Source organism: Hyperoodon ampullatus, assembly GCF_949752795.1.
Source record: "Hyperoodon ampullatus genome assembly, chromosome: 11".
Taxonomy (NCBI): Eukaryota; Metazoa; Chordata; class Mammalia; order Artiodactyla; family Ziphiidae; genus Hyperoodon; species Hyperoodon ampullatus.
The window spans coordinates 23848063-23870801 of record NC_136924.1 but is presented as its reverse complement, the minus strand read 5'-3'; the positions used below and the strand labels follow the sequence as shown (position 1 = coordinate 23870801).

At 37.8% G+C, this 22739-nt stretch overlaps 1 protein-coding gene across 8 annotated transcripts in view; it reads left to right on the top strand.

The window, feature by feature from the left end:
• Positions 1–2135: 2135 nt before the first annotated feature.
• Positions 2136–22739, top strand: part of ANKS1B (ankyrin repeat and sterile alpha motif domain containing 1B) — a gene marked incomplete at both ends in the record, with an annotated part of 1147860 nt that continues 1127256 nt past the window's right edge. For all 8 annotated transcript variants that reach the window (XM_079714776.1, XM_079714773.1, XM_079714775.1 and 5 more), the window contains one exon: positions 2136–2269. In XM_079714776.1, the coding sequence (XP_079570902.1) occupies positions 2136–2269 (134 nt within the window). The remainder of the gene's footprint in view (positions 2270–22739) is intronic.

Here is a 22739-nt window from a genome sequence, read left to right as displayed (position 1 = left end):
CAAAAACCCACTAGCTCAAAATCTACTTCCTTCAGGAAACCTCCCATAAGCAACCATAATATACCTAACACTTTGAACCATTCAAATAAAACCTCAGAATACTAAATTTCATTAAAAAATTTTAACATATACATTTGTTGTTACTTATCTCTGAATGTCTTTTAAGTTTTCTCCAGTTATTTAATTAAAATTTCCACCTATAGCAGGCAGTCATGGATTTGAGTCTTGGCTCACTTTCTAGCTCCATGATTTTGGGCTAATCAGCGTCGTCATCTGTAAAATAAGGATAAAAATGGTACCCATCTCATGGGATTATTATGAAGGCTGAGATAACATGAAAAAAACTTAGCATAGTACCTGGTACCTAGTAACCGTTCATCAAATGTCTGTGATAATTACTGTCTGTCCATTTTATTTTTTCATGGGGGCAGTAAGGTATATGGGGAAGAGCATGGGCTAGCAGTGAGTCAGTTCTGTGGTCCAGTTCTGTCAGCCACTTACTATGTGCAGCATCTTGAGAAATTTAATTAACGCTTTGACCCACTATTTCCTCATACCAAAATGGGTATATGGTAGTAAGATCCAGTTCACTGAATTGTTGTGAGGAAAGTGCCCATTATGTCCCTTTCCTCCCAACTGATTACCAACAAGTTAACATTTATGAAGTCTATTCCAAGGGCAAGGCAACGCACAGGGTGTCACAGGAAGTTTCAAAAGAAAATAAATGCGTGTTCTCCATCGCGGGCAAGGAGAGCAGCTAACAAAATCAAGCCAACCATGCACAATGAATTGCTGATGAATATGCAAATTAAAGTGGGTGTCTAATCCATGCTCATTTATATTTTTTCCCAGTGTGAATGTGTTAGAATTTTCAATGAGAGCCTTTTTCCTGGTATTTTCACAAGTCAGCAGATCCTCAAAACCCAACTGAAATAGAGGACTGATGAAAGACCTTAGAAAAACTGGAACAGTCACAAACCATTCCAGTGGCCAGTGTCACAGAAACTAGAATAAAACAAACCTCTTCTTTCTAAGCAAGGGCAGGTCTCAGTCGTCTCTGGAGGTAAACGGAAGGACGAAAACCGGTCCAGTCACCCGGACACCGACATAAGCGGTGGCAGAGGGCTCCTTCCCAGCATCACCAGCCTCCCATCCCGGACATGGAGGATTTTCCTCACGCGTCGTGACTGACCCGAGGCGTGGCGCCGGCGCCCGCCCGGCTGAGGAGTCGCAGCGGTCCGGAGAACTCCAGTCCTCACACGGTTAAATCTCTCCCAAGGAAACTGGAAGAGGGAGGGTCCCCGCCCACGAAAACCAGGAGAATCTCGTCCCGGCGCCCCGCCCCCATCTCCTCCCCCCACCCCCACCCCCAACTCTGGACGGACTCACTGGCCGCACCTGCCCGCGCGCACACGCCCCCCCCACCCCCCCGCGCGCCGGCCGCCCCGGGCGCCAGGCCTCAGAGCTGCCGCCGCCGCAGCCGACGGACCTGGGCGTCCGCCCTCCCTATCCCATCCCCGAGCCGCCTCCGCCATCGCCGCCCTCGGCAAGCGCCCGCCGCGGCTCGTCCTCACCGCCCGGCCTCGGCGCGGGCCGCGGCCGCTAGAGCCGCAGCCGCCGCGGGCCGCGGACGCCGCCGCCTTAACCGCCGAGCGGGCCGGGCGCGAAAGCTGAGGAGAACCCGGGCCGGGGCGCGAGGGCGCGCGGGCCGCCGCCGCCGCCGCGGGCGTTCGAGGTGCTCGGGCTCAGGCGAGGACGGTCTCCGTCTCCTCCTCCTCACTCCTCACCATCCTCCTCCCGCTCCTCAAAAGCACCCCCGGTCCCCACGCCCTCACGCCCCACCCGCGGGAACCAGGCCTCGGGAATTCAGGGGAGTGGCTGTGAGGGCGCGTCGCGGCTCCCAGCTCGGCCAGACCCTCTTCCAAGACATGGTCTGATTCTCATTGTGAAAGCTGCGCCCCGAAGAGGAGCGGAGAGTGGTGTCCCCGGCTGGGGGTGCACGCATCTCCCGGTGCTGAAGCTCTGGCATTATCTTAGGGTGGGGCGGGGAGGGCCCTGGATTTGGGGGCAGTGGGGGTGGGCGGGGAGGAGGACCCGAAGGGGAAAGGACTCTGTGAGGGAGTCGGTGAGAGACTATGGGGAAGGACCAGGAGCTGTTGGAAGCTGCTCGCACTGGAAATGTGGCTCTGGTGGAGAAACTCCTGTCTGGCAGGAAAGGAGGGATCCTGGGCGGTGGATCCGGACCCCTGCCCCTGTCTAATCTGCTAAGGTAAGGACTGGAACCGGCTCCGGGTCTGCACACCTCGTTGTGCATCGTGATGGATACGTCCTGCGCCTCATGGTTATTGCACCTGGTGGCTGCCAGCGATTCATTCTTAAATTAGGTAGGAAAACAGAATGTGTGTGTGGAGAGGAGGCATGAACCTCCCAGTCAGATTGATGCCTTAGATTCTTTGAGTAATTTTAAGATAGCCTTCCATCAATGCGTCGGTAGCTACTTTTCTCTGAGCTGTGGTGCAGAACTTATACATGTACTAGTGTTGCTGGAAGAATTTCTGCGTTTCACCCTCTTTACATCAGTGTTTATTATATATTTTCTGCTTCGAACCCAGACCTTTTTTTTGTCTACTTAAATGAAATTGGCAAAGAAGTATTGCATGCGTGCAATTATTCTGCAAAAGCCACAGCCTTTGGTTGCTGCTACCCTTCTCTTGCAGAAGGCATTTGCTGTGCTGTGGGATATGATCCCACAAAATGAAGAAAGTGAACCTTCTGATGAGATGTCATCAGTACAGGGTGTGTGTAAAACTTGATGAGGCACGTTAGGCAGCCTCAGCAGTACTTTCAGCCACCTGGACATGGCTGAGTGAAACTTGGTTATTATATCTCAGGATGAAGGATGCCAGGTCGGGATTGGGCAAGTGTATATGGAATATAGTAGAGGCCTTTTAATGGGAAGATGTTCCATGTGAGACTAATATTGCTTGGAGAATCTTTCTAAGATGACATTTAAAAAAATGTCAAGGTCTTTATTCAGCAGGCAGTACCTTGGAAAGAGCAGGGTTGATTTGCATATTTGAAAAAACAATTAACTTAAAAGTTGAATTGATGGGCAAATGAAATCAGTTGTGAGGGAGGAAGCCTGCAGAATATTCACTAGATAAAATTCAAGGAAGGCTATTTAGTTTCTAAAATCATGGCTATTCAGTTTACCCTGGATATTTTTGGAGGCATCAATCATCATTCATATCTTCACCCTAAAACATCTCTTAGACAGCTCAGCTGTACTTGTAAAAATTTGTTAAGCTCAAGTGATTTTCTTGGTTTTTAAAAACTGTTTCTTGCTACTCTTGACTTAATTAAGGTGCTTAATACAAACTTTTGGGTGATGACATTGTGTTCTTTACACAAGTTTTCATATGTTGTGGTGGTCAGATAAAGCAGTTGTTTACAGTCCTGGCCAATAGGGTAAATGAGAATATTTCTATTACAGTGTAATGACTTTAGTTGGAAAATAGTTGATAGGATTTTAGAAAACTCCACGTGATCATCTATACTTGTTGACAGTGACATTTTATTGGAATGACAGTTCACTTCAGTACAATGAATATTTATGGGACTTTTTTCATTAAGTCTTAGAAGTGATGACTCTTGTGTGTACTCCCTTGTTGAGTAATTTTCACTTTCAATCACAAGTAGATGGCACTTTTCATTTTTTCTACATCCTGTAGAACCTTGACTCATTTTATTATCTGGACTGTTGCCATGTCACTGTTTTAATTTTTCAAAGTAGCTCAGCTCTCTGTAACTCCATCGGGGATTTTGAATTTAATAATGCCAGCCCCTTCCAGATTGCTCTCTTTAGGAGATATGAGGGAAAGGAGATGTAAGGTAAAGGACTGAGTTTGGATGTCATTGCTGTTGTATGTATGTCTTCTTCTACAAAGACTGGCCAAAGAGCTAAATCACATCCTCCAAAAAAATTTTTACAAGTATCAAATTGAAATATGTTTTTAAAACATGTACTTCAAATTTCTTTGTATATTTCTCATTTGGCTCTGTACTTTGGACAAAGAATAGAGTATCATTTATCATTTCTAATTTTACTGATGATACAAATAAGGGTCAAAAGAAAGTTAAGTACTTCTGGTTTTCAACTGTGGCACGTAAAGAGCTTAGAAGTCATAAAAAAAATCACAATTAGACAATGTGTAATATTTCAGATTATAGCTCTAGTAATTGCCCTTAGTCACAGGTAGTGTATACAGAAGCAGTTTATTTGGCTATAGTTTTAAATTGCAGGTAAAATAAGTATGTTTGCCAGTGGGTCATATCAGTGATAAAAATAATTATGGCTAGAAACCAATATCCTGAAAGAGGTTTCTAAAAATAATCAATTTCTTTGGAAAAACACTAAAGAATTCTTTGAGAACAGTGAGAATTTTGGTTAATTTCATTGAGATAATTGGTGTTTTAAAAAGCTTATCTTTGTGATAGAACTTAAAGGTAAACATCTTTTAAATACCTTCTCGGTTGTGCCATTTAAAAAAAAGAACAGATGTCAAATTTTAGGAATAGAATAGCAACTATTTAATGTTGGTAAACATAAATAAAACACCAAAATTTTGACCCCAATGTACTTCTTGAATGAGAGGTTTTCTCTTTTGCTGGTTTTGTCAGAGGTAGCAATAGTAGCTCTACAATGAAAATGCACATAGAAAACAAAACAAAACAAAACAAAAAACCTAAAAAAAGTGTGTTCATTAGAGTAGTTTGAACCAAGCTGTAAAACATCAAAATCAAAACCAATAACCTTTAAACTTGCGTTTATCTATCTCATACTGAATAAATAACTAAAACAGTGCCTTTGAAGAAAATGAGAATTGAAATTATATTCTTTTGGTGATCCTTTGCATAAAATGAAATTCCTAAGAAGGCACATTTTATTTAGTTGTCACTTTGTTTCACAAATGATTGTCATCAAAAGTTTATTTACAGGGTAATAGATACTTATCCCGTTTCCTTCAAACATAATGGCACTTCAAAATTTTAAACTATTTTGGAATGAATTGTGGAATAGGTTTGGTACTCCCCTGCCATACTTTATTACTTGTGTTGTGTAGTAATAGGATCGGAACCTGTGCTAAATGCGTGTGTCATCTCATTCAATTCTTGTATCAACCTTAAGATGTTGGTCCTCATTTCTCAGATGAAGGACTAAAGAGATAGGAAGATTAAGAACTTGCCTAAGGTTATTAGTAATAATTAGTAATGGCAAAGATTTTAAGTTCTGGGATTCAGATTTGCCTTACTGCGTCTTAAGTCTTACTCATTGAATCTGTTTTATTTGCAAAAGTTTAAGGTACATGGCCAATTAGATAGTCTAATCTGAACACTTTTTTGCTATGAATAATAATTTAATTCAAAAATCCTTCTTTTTCTTTTTTTTTTGCTTAAAAATATCCAAAAAACAACTCATAACTGCCCTTTGAGGGATCAGTAGATAAAGACTTTTCTGAAGATGCTTTTGATCACACATTACCTACTAAGTGAGCAGTAACTGTATGATGGGGAATCAGGTATGTTTGGGTGACACTGTGGGTTTTAGCAGTAGTAAAAATGACTTTGAATAAATATAAATATGTTTCTAAGCCTCACTGTGCTCTTCTATGAAGTGGAAATAGTAATAATACCTATCATATAGGACTGTTGTAAGGATTAAATGAGGTATAAAGAAGTTAATGCACATTGGTGTTCATCATTGTGCCGTTATTTCTCACACAGCTTTAAAGCACTTGACTCTATTTCTTCTTTTTTTTCATTTTAGAAAGCTCTAATTTATTAGTAAACCTTCCTTTCCCTTCCATTGAGCTGAAATCTTCCTTTCTTGAACTGCTACATTTTGTTTTTAGTTTAAAATTTTGGAGCTTTCCAGAATAAATTTAATCTCAACTTCTATGTAACAATGCTTCAACAATTTTAAGGTCTTTAGTGCCACCTCTTCCTACTTTCATTATCAAGACTAAATATCTCCATTTCCTTACCATTTTGTTGACTCTCTGTCTTAAGGCCTTAATTACTAAGTGTTTGGCTTCACATTATACTAGGAGTAAATTTCTGTAGTAAGTTTTCCATTAGAATCACAGAATCTTAAAATAGAAAGGGGCCTTTTCATCCAACTTCTTACTTAGAGAATTTACCTCTAACATCCTTTACCAGTTATTCCAGTTCTGTTAAACCCTGCAATGGCTAGATCCATCCATTCCATTTTTGACAGCTCTAATAATTAAAAAAATTCATCTTTTATTGAGCTGAAATTCATCTCCCTGTAATTTCCAGCAGTTGGTACTAGTTTGGCTTTATGAGTCAATACAAAGTAGCCAGGGCAGTTCTGTAGCTAATATTTAGCTATATTGTTTTCTTATAAATCTATTTTTTTCCCCAAGATTTTAGCAGCCTCTTGTCATGTGGCAATAGAGCATAGGTGGTAAGAACTTACATTTTTATACTTTTCACTACCCTCTTTTTCTTCTTTCATATTCTCAAATTTTTCAATGACTCTCTTCAAATGTGGTGACCAGAAATGAACAAAATGCACTAGGTGTCATTTGACCAGTGTAGAATATACTGGGACTTGATATATTTGAATTAAAAAAAAAAGTTATAGAACAGCCTTTGTAGTATGATCCTTTTCTTTAACAAAGAATAAGTGTGTGTGAACATTTATACTGTACATTAAGAAGTCTGGAATGATAAACACCAAAATGTAAATAATATTCTTTGTTGAATGGTGGAATTGTGAGTGTTATTTATTTATTTATTTATTTATTTATTTATTTAGGCTTCTCTGCATTTTCCAATATTCTACAGCGAACATGTATTGTGTAATGAAAACCTCTAAAGAACCTCTCTTCAGATTGGTATAAATTTAAAAATGGCAATCTTTATTCTTGGTCTTCCTACTAACATCGAAGCCACTTAACAGAACTATTAGCCAGCTGTTTCTCTCCAATATATCTGTTTGAATATTATGAGGTATTTTTTCCATTGCCTTTCTATAGTCACATTATGTTATGTTTGTCATTCCTTTGATCTACCCCTGTAGTAGTAAGTCTATAAGTTCCAGGAAAATTAGGCTACTTTGTTATAGCTTGTTTCTGATAGCGAACCATTGATGATGCCTAGTATTGTGCAAATTCCTTCTACCCCCTTGCTTCTAATTCTTTTGGGTCTGGGTACTTAGATTCATTTAAAGCAGCTAAGTGTCTCTTATGATCTCTGTCTTTTTGGAGCTTCAGTAATCTCCTAGCATTATTTGTTTATCCTTTCTGGTTTGAAAATGATTCTCACTAGGGATAAGAGCAAAGTAGAAGTTGGGAAGAATCAGATTCTTGGTGTTGTTAGATGTCTTAGGAAATTCTCTTGTGGTCTAAAACCATCCACAGTTTTACTCTGTGAGAGATTAAAGTTACATCAGCTATCATAGCAGTGAACTTCTATTACTTCCCTCCTTTTTTTCAAACTTAGCTGAAAAGGACATTAGCCTTTTTCTAGGGCAAGTGTACAACTTCACTTTTGTGTTTGTTTTCAGTTTGACCTCTTGCCACCCTCTTTCATCCTTAAAAAATTTGAGCTCATCAGAGCTCATTAGAGTACTCAAATTGAGTTGCTTCCCTCCTTTTCTTCCTTCATATTACATGTGAAATTTCATTTTATTTAACATATCTTTCATGAGACAGCTGCAGAGCTTTTTAAAAACTCTCTCTTTGGCATAACTACCTTTTAACCTAAACAAAAATAATTCCCATTTAAACTGTGTTAAATTATTTCTTTTTTAGTCTAGATTAAGAATTATTTGTACTTTGATAAAGCAGTAAAAAGTTTGTTAATACCTCAAATTTACTTGATTTTCTTAATGCCTCAAAGAGTCGAATACTATGTGAAGTGTATTTAGTAAATTCTTGTTGAATATAAGGAATCCAGTTCTCAAGACTCCCATGTGAAGAAGTATATCAGTAAGAACTGAGGAAAAAATAATCTTCTTGTTATCAAAGGTATATAAACCAGAGAGCTTATAAATTTTTCAGATTCAGGATTCAGTTCATGAAATTTTTGGTGATGGATACAAGGAGATAAGAGGCAACTTGGAAGTATTGTAATTTTCACAACTATTTGGGCAATTGTGGTTATTGGGACTCTGATATAAGGTACTCATTTCCAGGGAAACTGTATTAGTTAAATGGAATAAATCACAAATAGAGCAGTTAAACTGCATGGAAATGTTATATCTATAAAAATAGTCAAGTTGCAAGTAGGTTATCTATTTTAGATAGTAATGGTATTTGAAGTGGTGATTGCACCATTATGTTCAGGGAGCTGTGTCTGCCAGAGTGAACAGTGCCAGCTGCATGATGGGGAGTGAGGAGAGAGGAGAGGGAATTTTGGTATTGACCTCTTTCTCAGCTAAAGGGTTTTCAGCTCCCTCTTCAAAACTGTGAGGCTGATGTGTAGCAGGGAATTAGGACAACCAGCTGGTGACTACTCAACCTGTCCATTTTTACATTGCCCAGTTCCTAGTGCATCTCAGTGGTTTCTTACAGTTACAGATGAGTGAGGTAGGTCTTCACTGACATTAATACAGAAACTTACAGTATTCAGTAGTGTGCCTACTGGCCTTAGCAATTTAACCTCTCGGGTGACAGTACACACTATTTGATTAGTTCAGTTGTATACTGAAATAATTTACTTAATTATGCATTTGAGGTAATTTTGGAAAATTCTTTCAAAGAGCCTATTTTAGAACATTTTCCTGAGTATTTAACTAGAAATGGAAGCTGACTATAATTCAAATCATGGGTTAGAAAAGATTAATTTCAACCTACAGAACCTGAAGCTATTTAACGTTTAATGCATTTCAGTGTGTCTTTGGTTTCCATTTTGAACATATTGCAGCATGGTTTTAATTAATTAAAATATGATGAGTTTTGGTTATGCATTATATGCTGATATGAGAGATTATCTTACATTTGAAAAAGCAGGAATTTACACAGAAGACTCATCTGTGTGCCAGTTCTTTCTCTAGTTTGTGATGACATGGTCATGTAAACCATATGGCAGCCAGAGGCACAATGCCAGTTGACAGCCCAGTGTATTTTTTTGTGTAACACAGACCTAAGAACTCTTCTTACAGTCCAGTTTTCTTCTTTTGTGTCAGTAGGACAGCGGGTGAATTCTACATTTGTGTTAAACCTGGGTGAGGCTTGCAATTGTGTGATTTTTTTGAGGGTGAATCAAAATATATGTTCAAAGGATAAATTTTGTTTTCCTCATTTCCTTCTACTGTAATCTCCAAAGTTCACCTCTGAGAGTGTTTCTTATATATAGTGCTTTATTATTTAACAGCATATCTTTACGAATCTGTTTATAAAGTGAATTTTGATTCAGTTGTGCTGTAGAATTATTTGGGTTCTATTGTGTTGTGAGAGCAGCTTTATTTAAAGTGGTTAATTACTTCTAGTTAAGTGAGCTGAAACAATTGGCCTAAACTTGTTGCCCTTAAATTGGATCATCTCTTGACTGATGGTTGTGGGCATAAACAGCCAACCTCATTTCTTGCTGCCTGCTTGATATTTCTGTTCCCTGTACCCCATTTCCTCTAACCCTTCCTGCTCAAATTTCTTTTTCTAGAAAGAAAGTCTCTTCTCCATTCTAATTAGTCCAGGTTCAACCTGCCTCTAGTTTTTGTGCCAACTGTCCCTCTCCAAGAGTAGCAGATTTTGTGTGAGGAGTAGAGTTGGGTTGGGCTGTGTATAGTGACAAGTAGATTAAGAAGAACAAAAATTGGACCTTCAGAATTGTGGAGTTTACAGAGTTTGCTTTCATCATCTCTAGTTTCCTGCATATCTTAATGTTAATTTCTCCTCACACGTCATGGACTCAGTGCCCTTGTGCCTTTCCTAACCTTACCCCACCACCAACAATTATTTGTGGGTGCTGACAATTCATACTGAAGTATGATTGACTGGTAAAGGCTTTTAGGAAGAGGAAGCTCTTTTAGTATTTTCATTTAAAGAGGAAACAATACTTTAGGCCAAAATACTAAAGCTATGGAACTCTAATGGCAGAGTTGATGGAGTGGATTTTTCAGATTTGCAAGGGTGGGTTGGATAAAGGTGGTCATTTATCCTTTCTTCTTACAAGGCTGGTGCTGTAGAAGGGGAAAGGGATTTGATTGGAGGCAAGAGAAATAGGATAGCATAGGGCTGGTGCTGGAAAACCCTTTTTTTTTTTTGCTACTTAATTAGTCCCTAGAACTTTTTATTGGATATCTGTTATATACTGATCTTAGGTATCAGCATATGGTATATATTTTGCCTATTTCCAGAAATTATTCCTAAGATGTTTTTATTTATTATAACAAAGATATAGAATAGAATTGTATAAGAGCTTTAATATCTAATGTGGTTTTAGATTCAAATTCTTCCACATCCATTTTCTTGTTATTAAAAAAAATTTATGTTGTAAGTTTACTCAGTATGTAGGTTTTTTCATAAACCCATGTTTCACTACTGGGGAGGTGTTTGAAATTCTGTCCCCTGGATCCCAATTAGCATTCTTCCACACTAAAGTTTTCTTTTCTTTTTTTCTTTTTTCCCCCCCAAATTAGTATTTAGCCACTTTGAATCCTTGTTTGATACCTCTAGTTACTAGTCTGCATTTGAAATGTTTCATGTAGCATATAAATATGCTAAATTTAGTATCTTATGTTTTGAATATACTAAAAAACTGCTGTATTTACTTAGAGAATTATCCCTGTTTTGTATAGATATTTTACTTCTAGTATGGAGGCATGGGAGTGAGTGGGAGTTTGTGGGGAGCTGCAGGAATTATGCAGAGATGTTCTTTGGCATGGTAAACTCCATGGTGGTGGAGTAGCCTAGAACAGAGTTGCTTCCTGTTGGCTTGCTTTGGCTAGTGACCAGAGTGGTCTGTTACTCTGAATTTCATAGAAACTTTGGAGACATAATGGAGAAGGTGAAGAATTACAAACAAGTACCTGTAGAATAATGGGACAATATTTAACAAAGAGTTAATACAGTGTGATATGTGCTGTAATGGAAGTCTCAAACAATGCTACAGGAATGCCAGGAGCAAGGAGGAGATACCTTTAGTCTGTTTGGAGGAGTAGTCAGGGGAAACTTCAGAGAGGAGGTGATTCTTGAACCTTATTGAATGAGTAGGAGTTTGTCAGGTTGACAATTTGCAGGAAGGGTGTTTCAGGCAAAAGGAGCAGTATATTTAATAATTGTGTGTGAAAATGTAGAATATATATAATATGGGGTATTAGAAGTAGTTTGTTATAGAGCATGGATATGAGGTAAGTCTGGAGATTGAAGTACTTGTGTGCTGCCCTTAGGAGTTTGAATTTTAATCTGAAAGCCATGGAGATCCATTGACTTTTTGTTTCACATTTTGATATGTTACTTATTCATTTATGATAATAGCATGACTGTGTTTCAGAAAATTGAGAAGAGTGAAAATCATTCCAATCCTATTGCTAAAATAACTTTTTCCTATGTATGTTTAATGTAGTTGCTGTTAGATAGAGTGTACAGTTTGAATCCTGAATTTTTTGCTTAGTAATGTATCAAACTTCTTCAGTGTTATTCCAAAGTCTTCATAATCATATTTTTAATCACACCATAGTATTCCATTTAATGCAGAATTTTCTTAGACCTCTTCCATCAGAATCACTCCTGGTCGTTTGTTAAAAATATGCATTTCCTATTCCCATCTCAGACTTACTAGGTCAGAATTTTGGGGTATAAGTTCTGGGAATATGCATTTTACAAGCTTCCCTAGTTTAATTGCTGTGTACTCTGTAAAGTGTGAGAACCACTGATCTGGTGATGTATATACCATTACTTAAACGTTCCCTTAATACTCGATACCTGGATATTTTAACTTACTTGTTATTATTATAAATAATATTTTGATGAACATTGTTATACAAATCATCTTTTCCATAAAATTATATTCTTAATATACATTTCTAGAAGTGGAATCACTATTCTGAAAGGCATTTATTATTAACTCCATATTTATATATGGGGTAAAAGAGCAGAAAAATTGAATAACTTGCCCAAAGTTACAAAGGTAGTAAGTGACAGATCCAAGATTCAAATTCAGATCTTTCTGATCCCAGAGATCTTTTTATTGTGCCATGTTGCTTCCTTGTTCCATAGGGACCAATGTATGTCCTTGGTTAAAATATGAAATTGCCAATATTATTCCAGTGTATAATTAGAAAGTACATTTTCTACAAAATTATAAGTAACGTATTTCAGATCTTACATAGTTCTCATTATTTTTGCTTTTGCTCATCATACAGTTTCACATTACAGGCAGTATTTTGCTTTACATTTGTTTCTTTTTTTTATTTACCAAGTTTAAAAATTTTTTTAAATTTATTTTTATATTTTTGGCTGTGCCGTGTGGCATGCTGGATCTTAGTTCCTCCACTAGGGATTGAACCCGCAACCCCTGCAGTGGAAGTGCGGAGTCTTAACCACTGGACCTCCAGGGAAGTCCTACATTCCTTTCTTGATGGCACGTAAACAGTAAACTGAATTCAATGTTAAGTTAGTTAAAGATGTTTTAAAATATTTCTTTGTCATCATTTTCACCTTAAACAGGGTGGAATTATTTTATCCAAAATTTCTTAGGCACTTGATGTTATATAACTTCTGTTGTCTTCAAAGGTGGTCTAATAACTTGTCAGATGGGTGTGATTCAGATGGGTGTGATTTATATCTCCTTATTTCTTCCCTCTTACAAAAGGAGGAAAATAAAGTGTTCACCATAGTCCTCACTTAATAAACTTTATAATTTATCTCTTTCAAGCTGATAAATCTGAGCTCATAGTTCTTAACTGAGCTCATTAACAACTCAGGGACCTCATCAAATCTAGTGTTAGGCTGTGTAGAAAAACCAAGGAACCAAGGCATAGGACCTTCACCTCCTCTCTTTCTGTGCACCTCTGTCCCTTTTCAGAGCCTTTCTTTCTGTCTTGGTTATGAGGCATTCTTTGGCTTCTTTTATCTGGAACTCAGAACTCTCATTCAGTTTTACCCTGTACCAAAAAAAGTTTCCTATATTACATTTTATTCCTTCATGCCTTAGATCTCCATTTTCAAAAACAGCAAATGGCATAGTAGAAAGAAGCAGCAAGATGTAATGGAAAAAGTCTGAATCTTGGAATTGAATGAAAACTGCCAGTGAATGGATTTTTGGCCCTTGGCAAGTTATTCCACTTCTTTGGGCTTCACTCTCCTTATTTATAAAGTGGAAATGATAATACCTGTCTTGTAGAGTTGTAAGAAGTAGAGATAATTTATATAAAGTACCTAGCACAGTGCCTGTCACATAGGAGGACTCAAATGCATGCTTCTGTTATGATTATTATTATTACTAGGACATTAATGGCTGTGCAAGGAATAATTGTATAGATTCAGAGTATCTTTATTTCAATGGGAACTCTGGGATATTTGGATTTTAATAGGTAACTTCTTTAGGGACATTGTCTTAGCCTAAATCATGAATGGTATAGGCACCAAGACAGGCCATTGGGGATGATGATTCGTCCAGTCTTCCTGACTGCAGAGATAGGGATTACTTTTTCCTGCCTACTTTTAGGAGTGGTTCTGGTCACCAAACATTTAGCCTTTATTCTTATCTTCTACATTCCTCACAAAGCTAATTTGAACAGAAAGAAATGGTGTTCTGTTGGAGTTGTATGTGCTCTGCTGTAATCCATATGGTTAATGGGTTCCTAATAAGCCTATCATTAATATTTTCCTTATCTTTCTTTTTAAAGCATTATTAATTGACAAATATTTTGAGGGTGTGTACTGTGTATTTACCACGATGATGGTGCTTTGGAGGATAGAAAGTAGACTTCTCTTTAGGCCCTTACAAAAATTGCACACATAGGATGATAGCTAACTATATAGTAGTGTCTAATTTTACTAGGGTCTGAAAGCTCATAAATTCAACTTTTTCTTTGGCTTAGTCCAGTGTCAACATTTGGCTCTCATCTTCCACTGCATACCAGTGTATGATCTGAATCTGATCATGAATCAGGTTTAAGTAATTCTTTAACAGCTGAAGATAGAACTATATACTCTCAAATATTTTTCTTTAAAAAATTAAAAAAAATAATCACATACTTGAGGAAAACCTGGAAGTACAAGGCAAAGAACTGTTTCTTTTCCTGGACCATTTGAGAGTAAGTTGCCAACCTAATGTACTAGCACCCCAGAATACCTTAGTTTGTATTTAGTTATTTCCTAAAGACAAGGATATTTCCCAATATAACTACAGTACATCCACTAAAATCAGGAAATAACCACCAGACCCCACTCAGGTTTTGACAGGTGTGCCAGTGGTATGCATCATTGGGATCCAGTTCAAAATCACCCATTACATGTAGTTGTCATACCTCTTTAAACTTCTTTGGTATGCTACAGTTTCTCAGTCTTGCCTTGACTTTTATGACCTTGACACTTTTCAAAGGCTATAGGCCAGTTATTTTGTAAAATGCCCCTCATTTGGGCTTTCCTGATGTTTTCTCATGCATTTTGGTAGGAATATCACAGAGGGGTTGCTGTGTTCTTTTCATTGCATCCTATCAGATGGCATGTGATTTTGATTTTGTCCTATTTCTGATAATGTTCTCTTTAATCACTTGCTTTTACTAGTGTCTGTCAGACTTCTCTATATACAATTACTCTTTTTCCATTTGTAAAAACTATTTTGTGGGGAAGTACATTTAAACTATGTGAATATCCCATTCCTAATCAAACTTTCTCTTATTCATTCATTCATTCATTCATTCATTTATTTATTTATTGCGGTACGCGGGTCTCTCACCGCCGCGGCCTCTCCCGCCGCGGAGCACAGGCTCCTGACGTGCAGGCCTAGCGGCCATGGCTCACGGGCCCAGCCGCTCCGCGGCACGCGGGACCCTCCTGGACCGGGGCACGAACCCGCGTCCCCCGCATCGGCAGGCGGACTCCCAACCACTGTGCCACCAGGGAAGCCCTTCATTTATTTATTTATAGGCATACCTCAGAGGTACTGTGGGTTCAGTTCCAGATCACTACAATAAAGCAAGTCACCTGAATTTTTTGGTTTCCCAATGCATATAAAAGTTATGTTTACACTACACTATACTATAGTCTATTAAATATGCAATAGCATTGTGTCTGAAAAACAAGGTACATACCTTAATAAAAAAATACTTTATTGTTAAAAATGCTAAACAACATCTGAGCCTTCAGTGAGTTGTAATCTTTTTTGCTGGTGGAGGGTCTTCCTTCAATGTTCATGACTGCTGACTGATCAGGGTGGTGGTTGCTGAAGGTTGGGATGGCTATGGCAACTTCTTAAAATAAGAAAATGAAGTTTGCCATCTCAATTGACTCTTCCTTTCATGAATGATTTCTGTACCATGTAATGCTATTTTGTATTTTACCCACAAAAGAGCTTCTTTCAAAACTAGAGTTAATCCTCTCAAAACCTGTTGCTGCTTTAGCAACTAAGTTTGTGTAATATTCTAAATCCTTTGTTGCTTCCATCTCAAGCAACTACTTTCTTTGCCATTCCATAAGAAGCAATTTCTCATCTGTTCAAGGTCTATCATGAGATTGCAGCAATTCAGTCACATCTTCAGTTTCTACTTCCATCTCTAGTTCTCTTGCCATTTCCACCACATCTGCAGTTACTTCCCTCACTAAAGTCTTGAACCCTTCAGTAATCCATAAGTGTTGGAATCAACTTCTTCCAAATTCCTGTTCCTGTTGATCTTTTAACTTCTTCCCATGAATCATGAATGTTCTTAATGGCATCCAGAAGGGTGAATCCTTTCCAGAAGGTTTTCAATTGACTTTGTCCAGATTCCTCAGAGGAATCATTATCTGTGGCAGCTATAGCCTTACGAAATATGTTTTTTAAATAATGACTTGAAAGTTGAAATTACTCCTTGATCTGTGGACTGAAGAATGGACATTGTGTTAGCAGGTGTGAAAATAATATTACTCTCATTGTACATCTCCATCATAGTTCTTAGGTGACCAGGTGCATTGTCACTGAGCAGTAATATTTGGAGAGGAATGTTTTTTTCCTGAGCAATAGTGGGCTTAAAATATTCAGTAAACCATGTTGTAAACAGATGTGCTGTCATCCAGTCTTGTTGCATTTATAGAGCATAGCCAGAGTAGATATAGCATAAATCTTAAGGGCACTAGGATTTTTTGGAATGGTAAATGAGCATTGGCTTCAATTTATTTTTATTTAATTAATTTGAAAAATTGAAGTATAGTTGATTTACAATTGGCTTAAATTTAAAGTCACCAGCTACCTTAGCTCCTAACAGGCTGACAGGAGAGTCAGGCTGTCCTTTGAAGCTTTGAAGCCAGATGTTGACTTCTCCTCTCTAGCTATGAAAGTCTTAGATGGAATTGTCTTCCAATGGAAGGCTGTTCTGTCTACATTGAAAAATCTGTTTAGTGTAGCCACTTTCATTAGTTATTTTTTTTAATTTTTTTATTTAACAAATTTAATCAGTTATACATTCATTAGTTATTTTAGTTAGATCTTCTGGATAACTGGCTACAGCTTCTACATTAGCACTTTCTGCTTCATCTTGCACTTTTATGTGATGGAGATGGCTTCTTTCCTTAAACTTCATGAACCAACCTCTGCTGGCTTCAGACTTTTCTTCTGCAGCTTTCTTACGTCTTTCTCAGACTTCATTTGCTCTGGATTTGGCTTTGGCTTAAGGGAATGTTGTGGCTCATTTGATCTTCTATCCAGATCCCTAAAACTTTCTTATCAGTGATAAGGCTGTTTTGCTTTCTTATTATTTGTGTGTTCATTGGAGTGGAACTTTAAATTTCCTTCAGGAATATTTTTTTTTGCATTCACAACTTGGCTAGCTGTTTGGTGCAAGATGCCTAGCTTTCAGCCTGTGTCAGCGTTTGACGTATCTTCTTCACTAAGCTTAATCATTTCTAGCTTTTGATTTAAAGTAAGAGATGACTGAGTCTTCCTTTCACTTGAACACTTAGAGGCCATTGTAGGGTTATTAATTGGCCTAATTTCAGTATTGTTGTGTCTCAGAATAGGGAACCCCGAGGAGAGGGAGAGAGACAGGAATGGCCAGTCAGTGAAGCAGTCAGGACATACACAACATTTATCTGTTAAGTTCGCTATCTTATATGGGCATGGTTCATGGCACCTTGAAACAATTTTTTTTTTAACATCTTTGTTGGAGTATAATTGCTTTACAATGGTGTGTTAGCTTCTGCTTTATGACATAGTGAATCAGCTATACATTTACATATACCCCCATATCTCCTCCCTATTGCGTCTCCCTCCCACCCTCCCTATCCCTCCCCTCTAGGTGGTCACAAAGCACCAAGCTGATCTCCCTGCGCTATGTGGCTGCTTCCCACTAGCCATCTGTTTTACATTTGATAGTATATATAAGTCCATGCCACTCTGTCATTTTGTCCCAGCTTACCCTTCTCCTCCCCATGTCCTCAAGTCCATTCTCTATGTCTGTGTCTTTATTCCTGTCCTGCCCTTAGGTTCTTCAGAACCATTTTTTTTTTAGATTCCATATATATGTGTTAGCATATGGTATTTGTTTTTCTCTTTCTGACTTACTTCACTCTGTATGACAGTCTCTAGGTCCATCCACCTCACTACAAATAACTCAATTTCGTTTCTTTTTATGGCTGAGTAATATTCCATTGTATATATGTGCCACATCTTCTTTATCCATTCATCTGTTGATGGATACCTAGGTTGCTTCCATATCCTGGCTATTGTAAATAGAGCTGCAATGAACATTGTGGTACATGACTCTTCTTCAGTTATGGTTTTCTCAGGGTGTATGCCCAGTAGTGGGATTGCTGGGTCCTATGGCAGTTCTATTTTTAGTTTTCTAAGTAATCTCCATACTGTTCTCCATAGTGGCTGTATCAATTTATATTCCCATCAACAGTGCAAGAGGGTTCCCTTTTCCCCACACCCTCTTCAGCATTTATTCTTTGTAGATTTTTTGATGATGGCCATTCTAACTCCTGTGAGGTGATACCTCATTGTAGTTTTTTTTTTTTTTTTGGGGGGGGTGCGTACATGGGCCTCTCACTGTTGCGGCCTCTCCCGTTGCGGAGCACAGGCTCCGGACGCGCAGGCCCAGCGGCCATGGCTCACGGGCCCAGCCGCGCCGCGGCATGTGGGATCTTCCCGGACTGGGGCACAAACCCGTGTCCCCTGCATCGGCAGGTGGACTCTCAACCACTGCGCCACCAGGGAAGCCCCTCATTGTAGTTTTGATGTGCATTTCTCTAATGATTAGTGATGTTGAGCATCCTTTCATGTGTCTGTTGGAAAGCTGTATATCTTCTTTGGAGAAATGTCTGTTTAGGCCTTCTGGCCATTTTTGGATTGGGTTGTTTGATTTTTTGCTATTGAGCTGCATGAGCCGCTTGTAAATTTCGGCAATTAATCCTTTGTCAGTTGCTTCATTTGCAAATATTTTCTCCCATTCTGAGGGCTGTCTTTTCGTCTTGTTTATGGTTTCCTTTGCTGTGTAAAAACTTTTAAGTTTCATTAGGTCCCACTTGTTTATTTTTGTTTTTATTTCCCTTTCTCTAGGAGGTGGGTCAAAAAGGATCTTGCTGTGATTTATGTCATAGAGTGTTCTGCCTATGTTTTCCTCTAAGAGTTTGATAGTGTCTGGCCTTACATTTAGGTCTTTAATCCATTTTGAGTTTATTTTTGTGTATGGTGTTAGGGAGTGTTGTAACTTCATTCTTTTACATGTAGCTGTCCAGTTTTCCCAGCACCACTTATTGAAGAGGCTGTCTTTTCTCCTTTGTATATTCTTGCCTCCTTTATCAAAAATAAAGTGACCATAGGTGTGTGGGTTTATCTCTGGCCTTTCTATCCTGTTCCATTGATCTATATTTCTGTTTTTGTGCCACTACCATACTGTCTTGATTACTATAGCTTTGTAGTATAGTCTGAAGTCAGTGAGCCTGATTCCTCCAGCTCCTTTATTCATTCTCAAGATTGCTTTGGTTATTCGGGGTCTTTTGTGTTTCCATACAAATTGTGACATTTTTGTTCTAGTTCTGTGAAAAATGTCATTGGTAGTTTGATAGGGCTTGCCTTGAATCTGCAGATTGCTCTGGGTAGTATAGTCATTTTCACAATGTTGATTCTTCCAATCCAGAACATGATATATCTCTCCATCTGTTTGTATCATCTTTAATTACTTTCATCAGTGCCTACAGTTTTCGGCATACAGGTCTTTAGTCTCCTTAGGTAGGTTTATTCCTAGGTATTTTATTCTTTTTGTTGCAATGGTAAATGGAGTGTTTCCTTAATTTCCCTTTCAGGTTTATCATCATTAGTGTATAGGAATGCAAGAGATTTTTCTGCATTAGCTTGTATCCTGGTAGTTTACCAAATTCATTGATTAGCTCTACTAGTTTTCAGGTAGCATCTTTAGGATTCTCTATGTATAGTATCATGTCATCTGCAAACAGTGACAGCTTTACTTCTTCTTTTCTGATTTAGATTCCTTTTATTTCTTTTTCTTCTCTGATTGCTGTGGCTAAAACTTCCAAATCTGTCTTGAATAATAGTTGTGAGAGTGGACAACCTTGTCTTGTTCCTGATCTTAAAGGAAATGGTTTCAGTATTTCACCATTGAGAACGATGTTGGCTGTGGGTATGTCATATATGGCCTTTATTATGTTGAGGTAAGTTCCCTCTATGCCTACTTTCCGGAGGGTTTTTATCATAAATGGGTGTTGAATTTTGTTGAAAGCTTTTTCTGCATCTATTGAGATGATCATATGGTTTTTATTCTTCAATTTGTTAATATGGTGTATCACATTGATTGATTTGCATATATTGACGAATCCTTGCATTCTTGGGTTAAACCCCACTTGATCATGATGTATGATCCTTTTAATGTGCTGTTGGATTCTGTTTGCTAGTATTTTGTTGAGGATTTTTGCATGTATGTTCATCAAGTGATATTGGCCTGTAGTTTTCTTTCTTTGTGACATCTTTGTCTGGTTTTGGTATCAGGGTGATGGTGGCCTTGGAGAATGAGTTTGGGAGTGTTCCTCTGCTATAGTTTGAAAGAGTTTGAGGATAGGTGTTAGCTCTTCGCTAAATGTTTGATAGAATTCGCCTGTGAAGCCATCTGGTCCTGGGCTGTTTGTTGGAAGATTTTTAATCACAGTCTCAATTTCAGTGCCTGTGATTGGTCTGTTTATATTTTCTATTTCCTCCTAGTTCAGTCTTGGAAGGTTGTGCTTTTCTCAGAATTTGTCCATTTCTTCCAGGTTGTCTATTTTATTGGCGTATAGTTGCTTGTAGTAATCTCTCATGATCCTTTGCATTTCTGCAGTGTCAGTGGTTACTTCTCCTTTTTCATTTCTAATTCTACTGATTTGAGTCTTCTGTTTTTTTCTTTATGAGTCTGTCTAATGGTTTATCAATTTTGTTTATCTTCTCAAAGAACCAGCTTTTAGTTTTATTGATCTTTGCTATTGTTTCCTTCATTTCTTTTTCATTTATTTCTGATCTGATGTTTATAATTTCTCTCCTTCTGCTAACTTTGGGTTTTTTTGGTTCTTCTTTCTCTAATTGCTTTAGGTGTAAAGTTAGGTTGTTTATTTGAGATGTTTCTTGTTTCTTAAGGTAGGATTGTATTGCTATAAACTTCCCTCTTAGAACTCCTTTTGCTGTATCCCATAGGTTTTGGGTCGTTGTGTTTTCATTGTCATTTTTTTCTAGGTATTTTTTGATTTACTCTTTGATTTCTTCAGTGATCTCTTGGTTATTAAGTAATGTATTGTTTAGCCTCCATGTGTTTGCATTTTTTACAGAATTTTCCCTGTAATTGATATCTAGTCTCATAGCATTGTGGTCTGAAAAGATACTTGATACAATTTCAATTTTCTTAAATTTACCAAGGCTTGATTTGTTACCCAAGATATGATCTATCTTGGAGAATGTTCCATGAGCACTTGAGAAGAAAGTGTATACTTTTGTTTTTTGATGGAATGTCCTATAAATATCAATTAAGTCTATCTTGTTTAATGTATCATTTAAAGCTTGTGTTTCCTTATTTATTTTCATTTTGGATGATCTATCCATGGGTGAAAGTAGGGTGTTAAAGTCCCGTACTATGATTGTGTTACTGTCGATTTCCCCTTTTATGGCTGTTAGCATTTGCCTTATGTATTGAGGTGCTCCTATGTTGGGTGCATAAATATTTACAATTGTTATATCTTCTTCTTGGATTGATCTCTTGATTATTATGTAGTGTCTTTCTTTGTCTCTTGTAACTGTCTTTATTTTACAGTCTATTTTGTCTAATATGAGAAAATATCCAGCTTTCTACTCCAGCTTTATTTTGATTTCCATTTGCATGGAATATCTTTTTCCATCCCCTTACTTTCAGTATGTGTCCCTAGGTCTGAAGTGGGTCTCTTGTAGACAATGTGGATATGGGTCTTGTTTTTGTATCCATTCAGCCAGTCTATGTCTTTTGGTTGGAGCATTTAATACATTTACATTTAAGGTAATTGTCAATATGTATGTTCCTATTACCATTTTCTTAATTGATTTGGTTTTGTTATTGTAGGTCTTTTCCTTCTCTTGTGTTTCCTGCTTAGAGAAGTTCCTTTAACATTTGTTGTAAATCTGGTTGGTGGTGCTGAATTCTCTTAGCTTTTGCTTGTCTGTAAAGGTTTTTATGTCTCTGTCATATCTAAATGAGATCCTTGCTGGGTAGAGTAATCTTGGTTGTAGGTTTTTCCCTTTCATCACTTTAAATATGTCCTGCCACTCCCTTCTGGCTTGCAGAGTTTCTGCTGAAAGATTAGATGTTAACCTTATGGGGATTCCCTTGTATGTTATTTGTTGTTTTGCCCTTGCTGCTTTTAATATACTTTCTTTGTATTTAATTTTTGATAGTTTGGTTAATATGTGTCTTGGCATGTTTCTCTTTGGATTTATCCTGTTTGGGACTCTCTGCACTTTCTAGACTTGATTAACTATTTCCTTTCCCATATTAGGGAAGTTTTCCACTATAATCTCTTCAAATATTTTCTCAGTCCCTTTCCTTTTCTCTTCTTCTTGTGGTACCCCTATAATTCGAATGTTGGTGGGTTTAATATTGTCCTAGAGGTCTCTGAGACTGTCCTCAATTCTTTTCATTCTTTTTTCTTTATTCTGCTCTGCAGTAGTTATTTCCACTATTTTATCTACCAGGTCACTTATCTGTTCTTCTGCCTCAGTTTTTCTGCTATTGATTTCTTATAGAGAATTTTTAATTTCATTTATTGTCTTGTTCATCATTGTTTGTTCTTTAGTTCTTTTAGGTCCTTGTGAAACGTTTCTTGTATTTTCTCCATTCTTTTTCCAAGATTTTGGATCATCTTTAGTATCTTTACTCTGAATTATTTTTCAGGTAGACTGCCTATTTCCTCTTCATTTGTTTGATCTGCTGGATTTTTACCTTGCTCCTTCATCTGCTGTGTGTTTCTGTGTCTTCTCATTTTGCTTCACTTACTGTGTTTGGGGTCTCCTTTACGCAGGCTGCACGTTCGTAGTTCCCGTTGTTTTTTGTGTCTGCCCCCAGT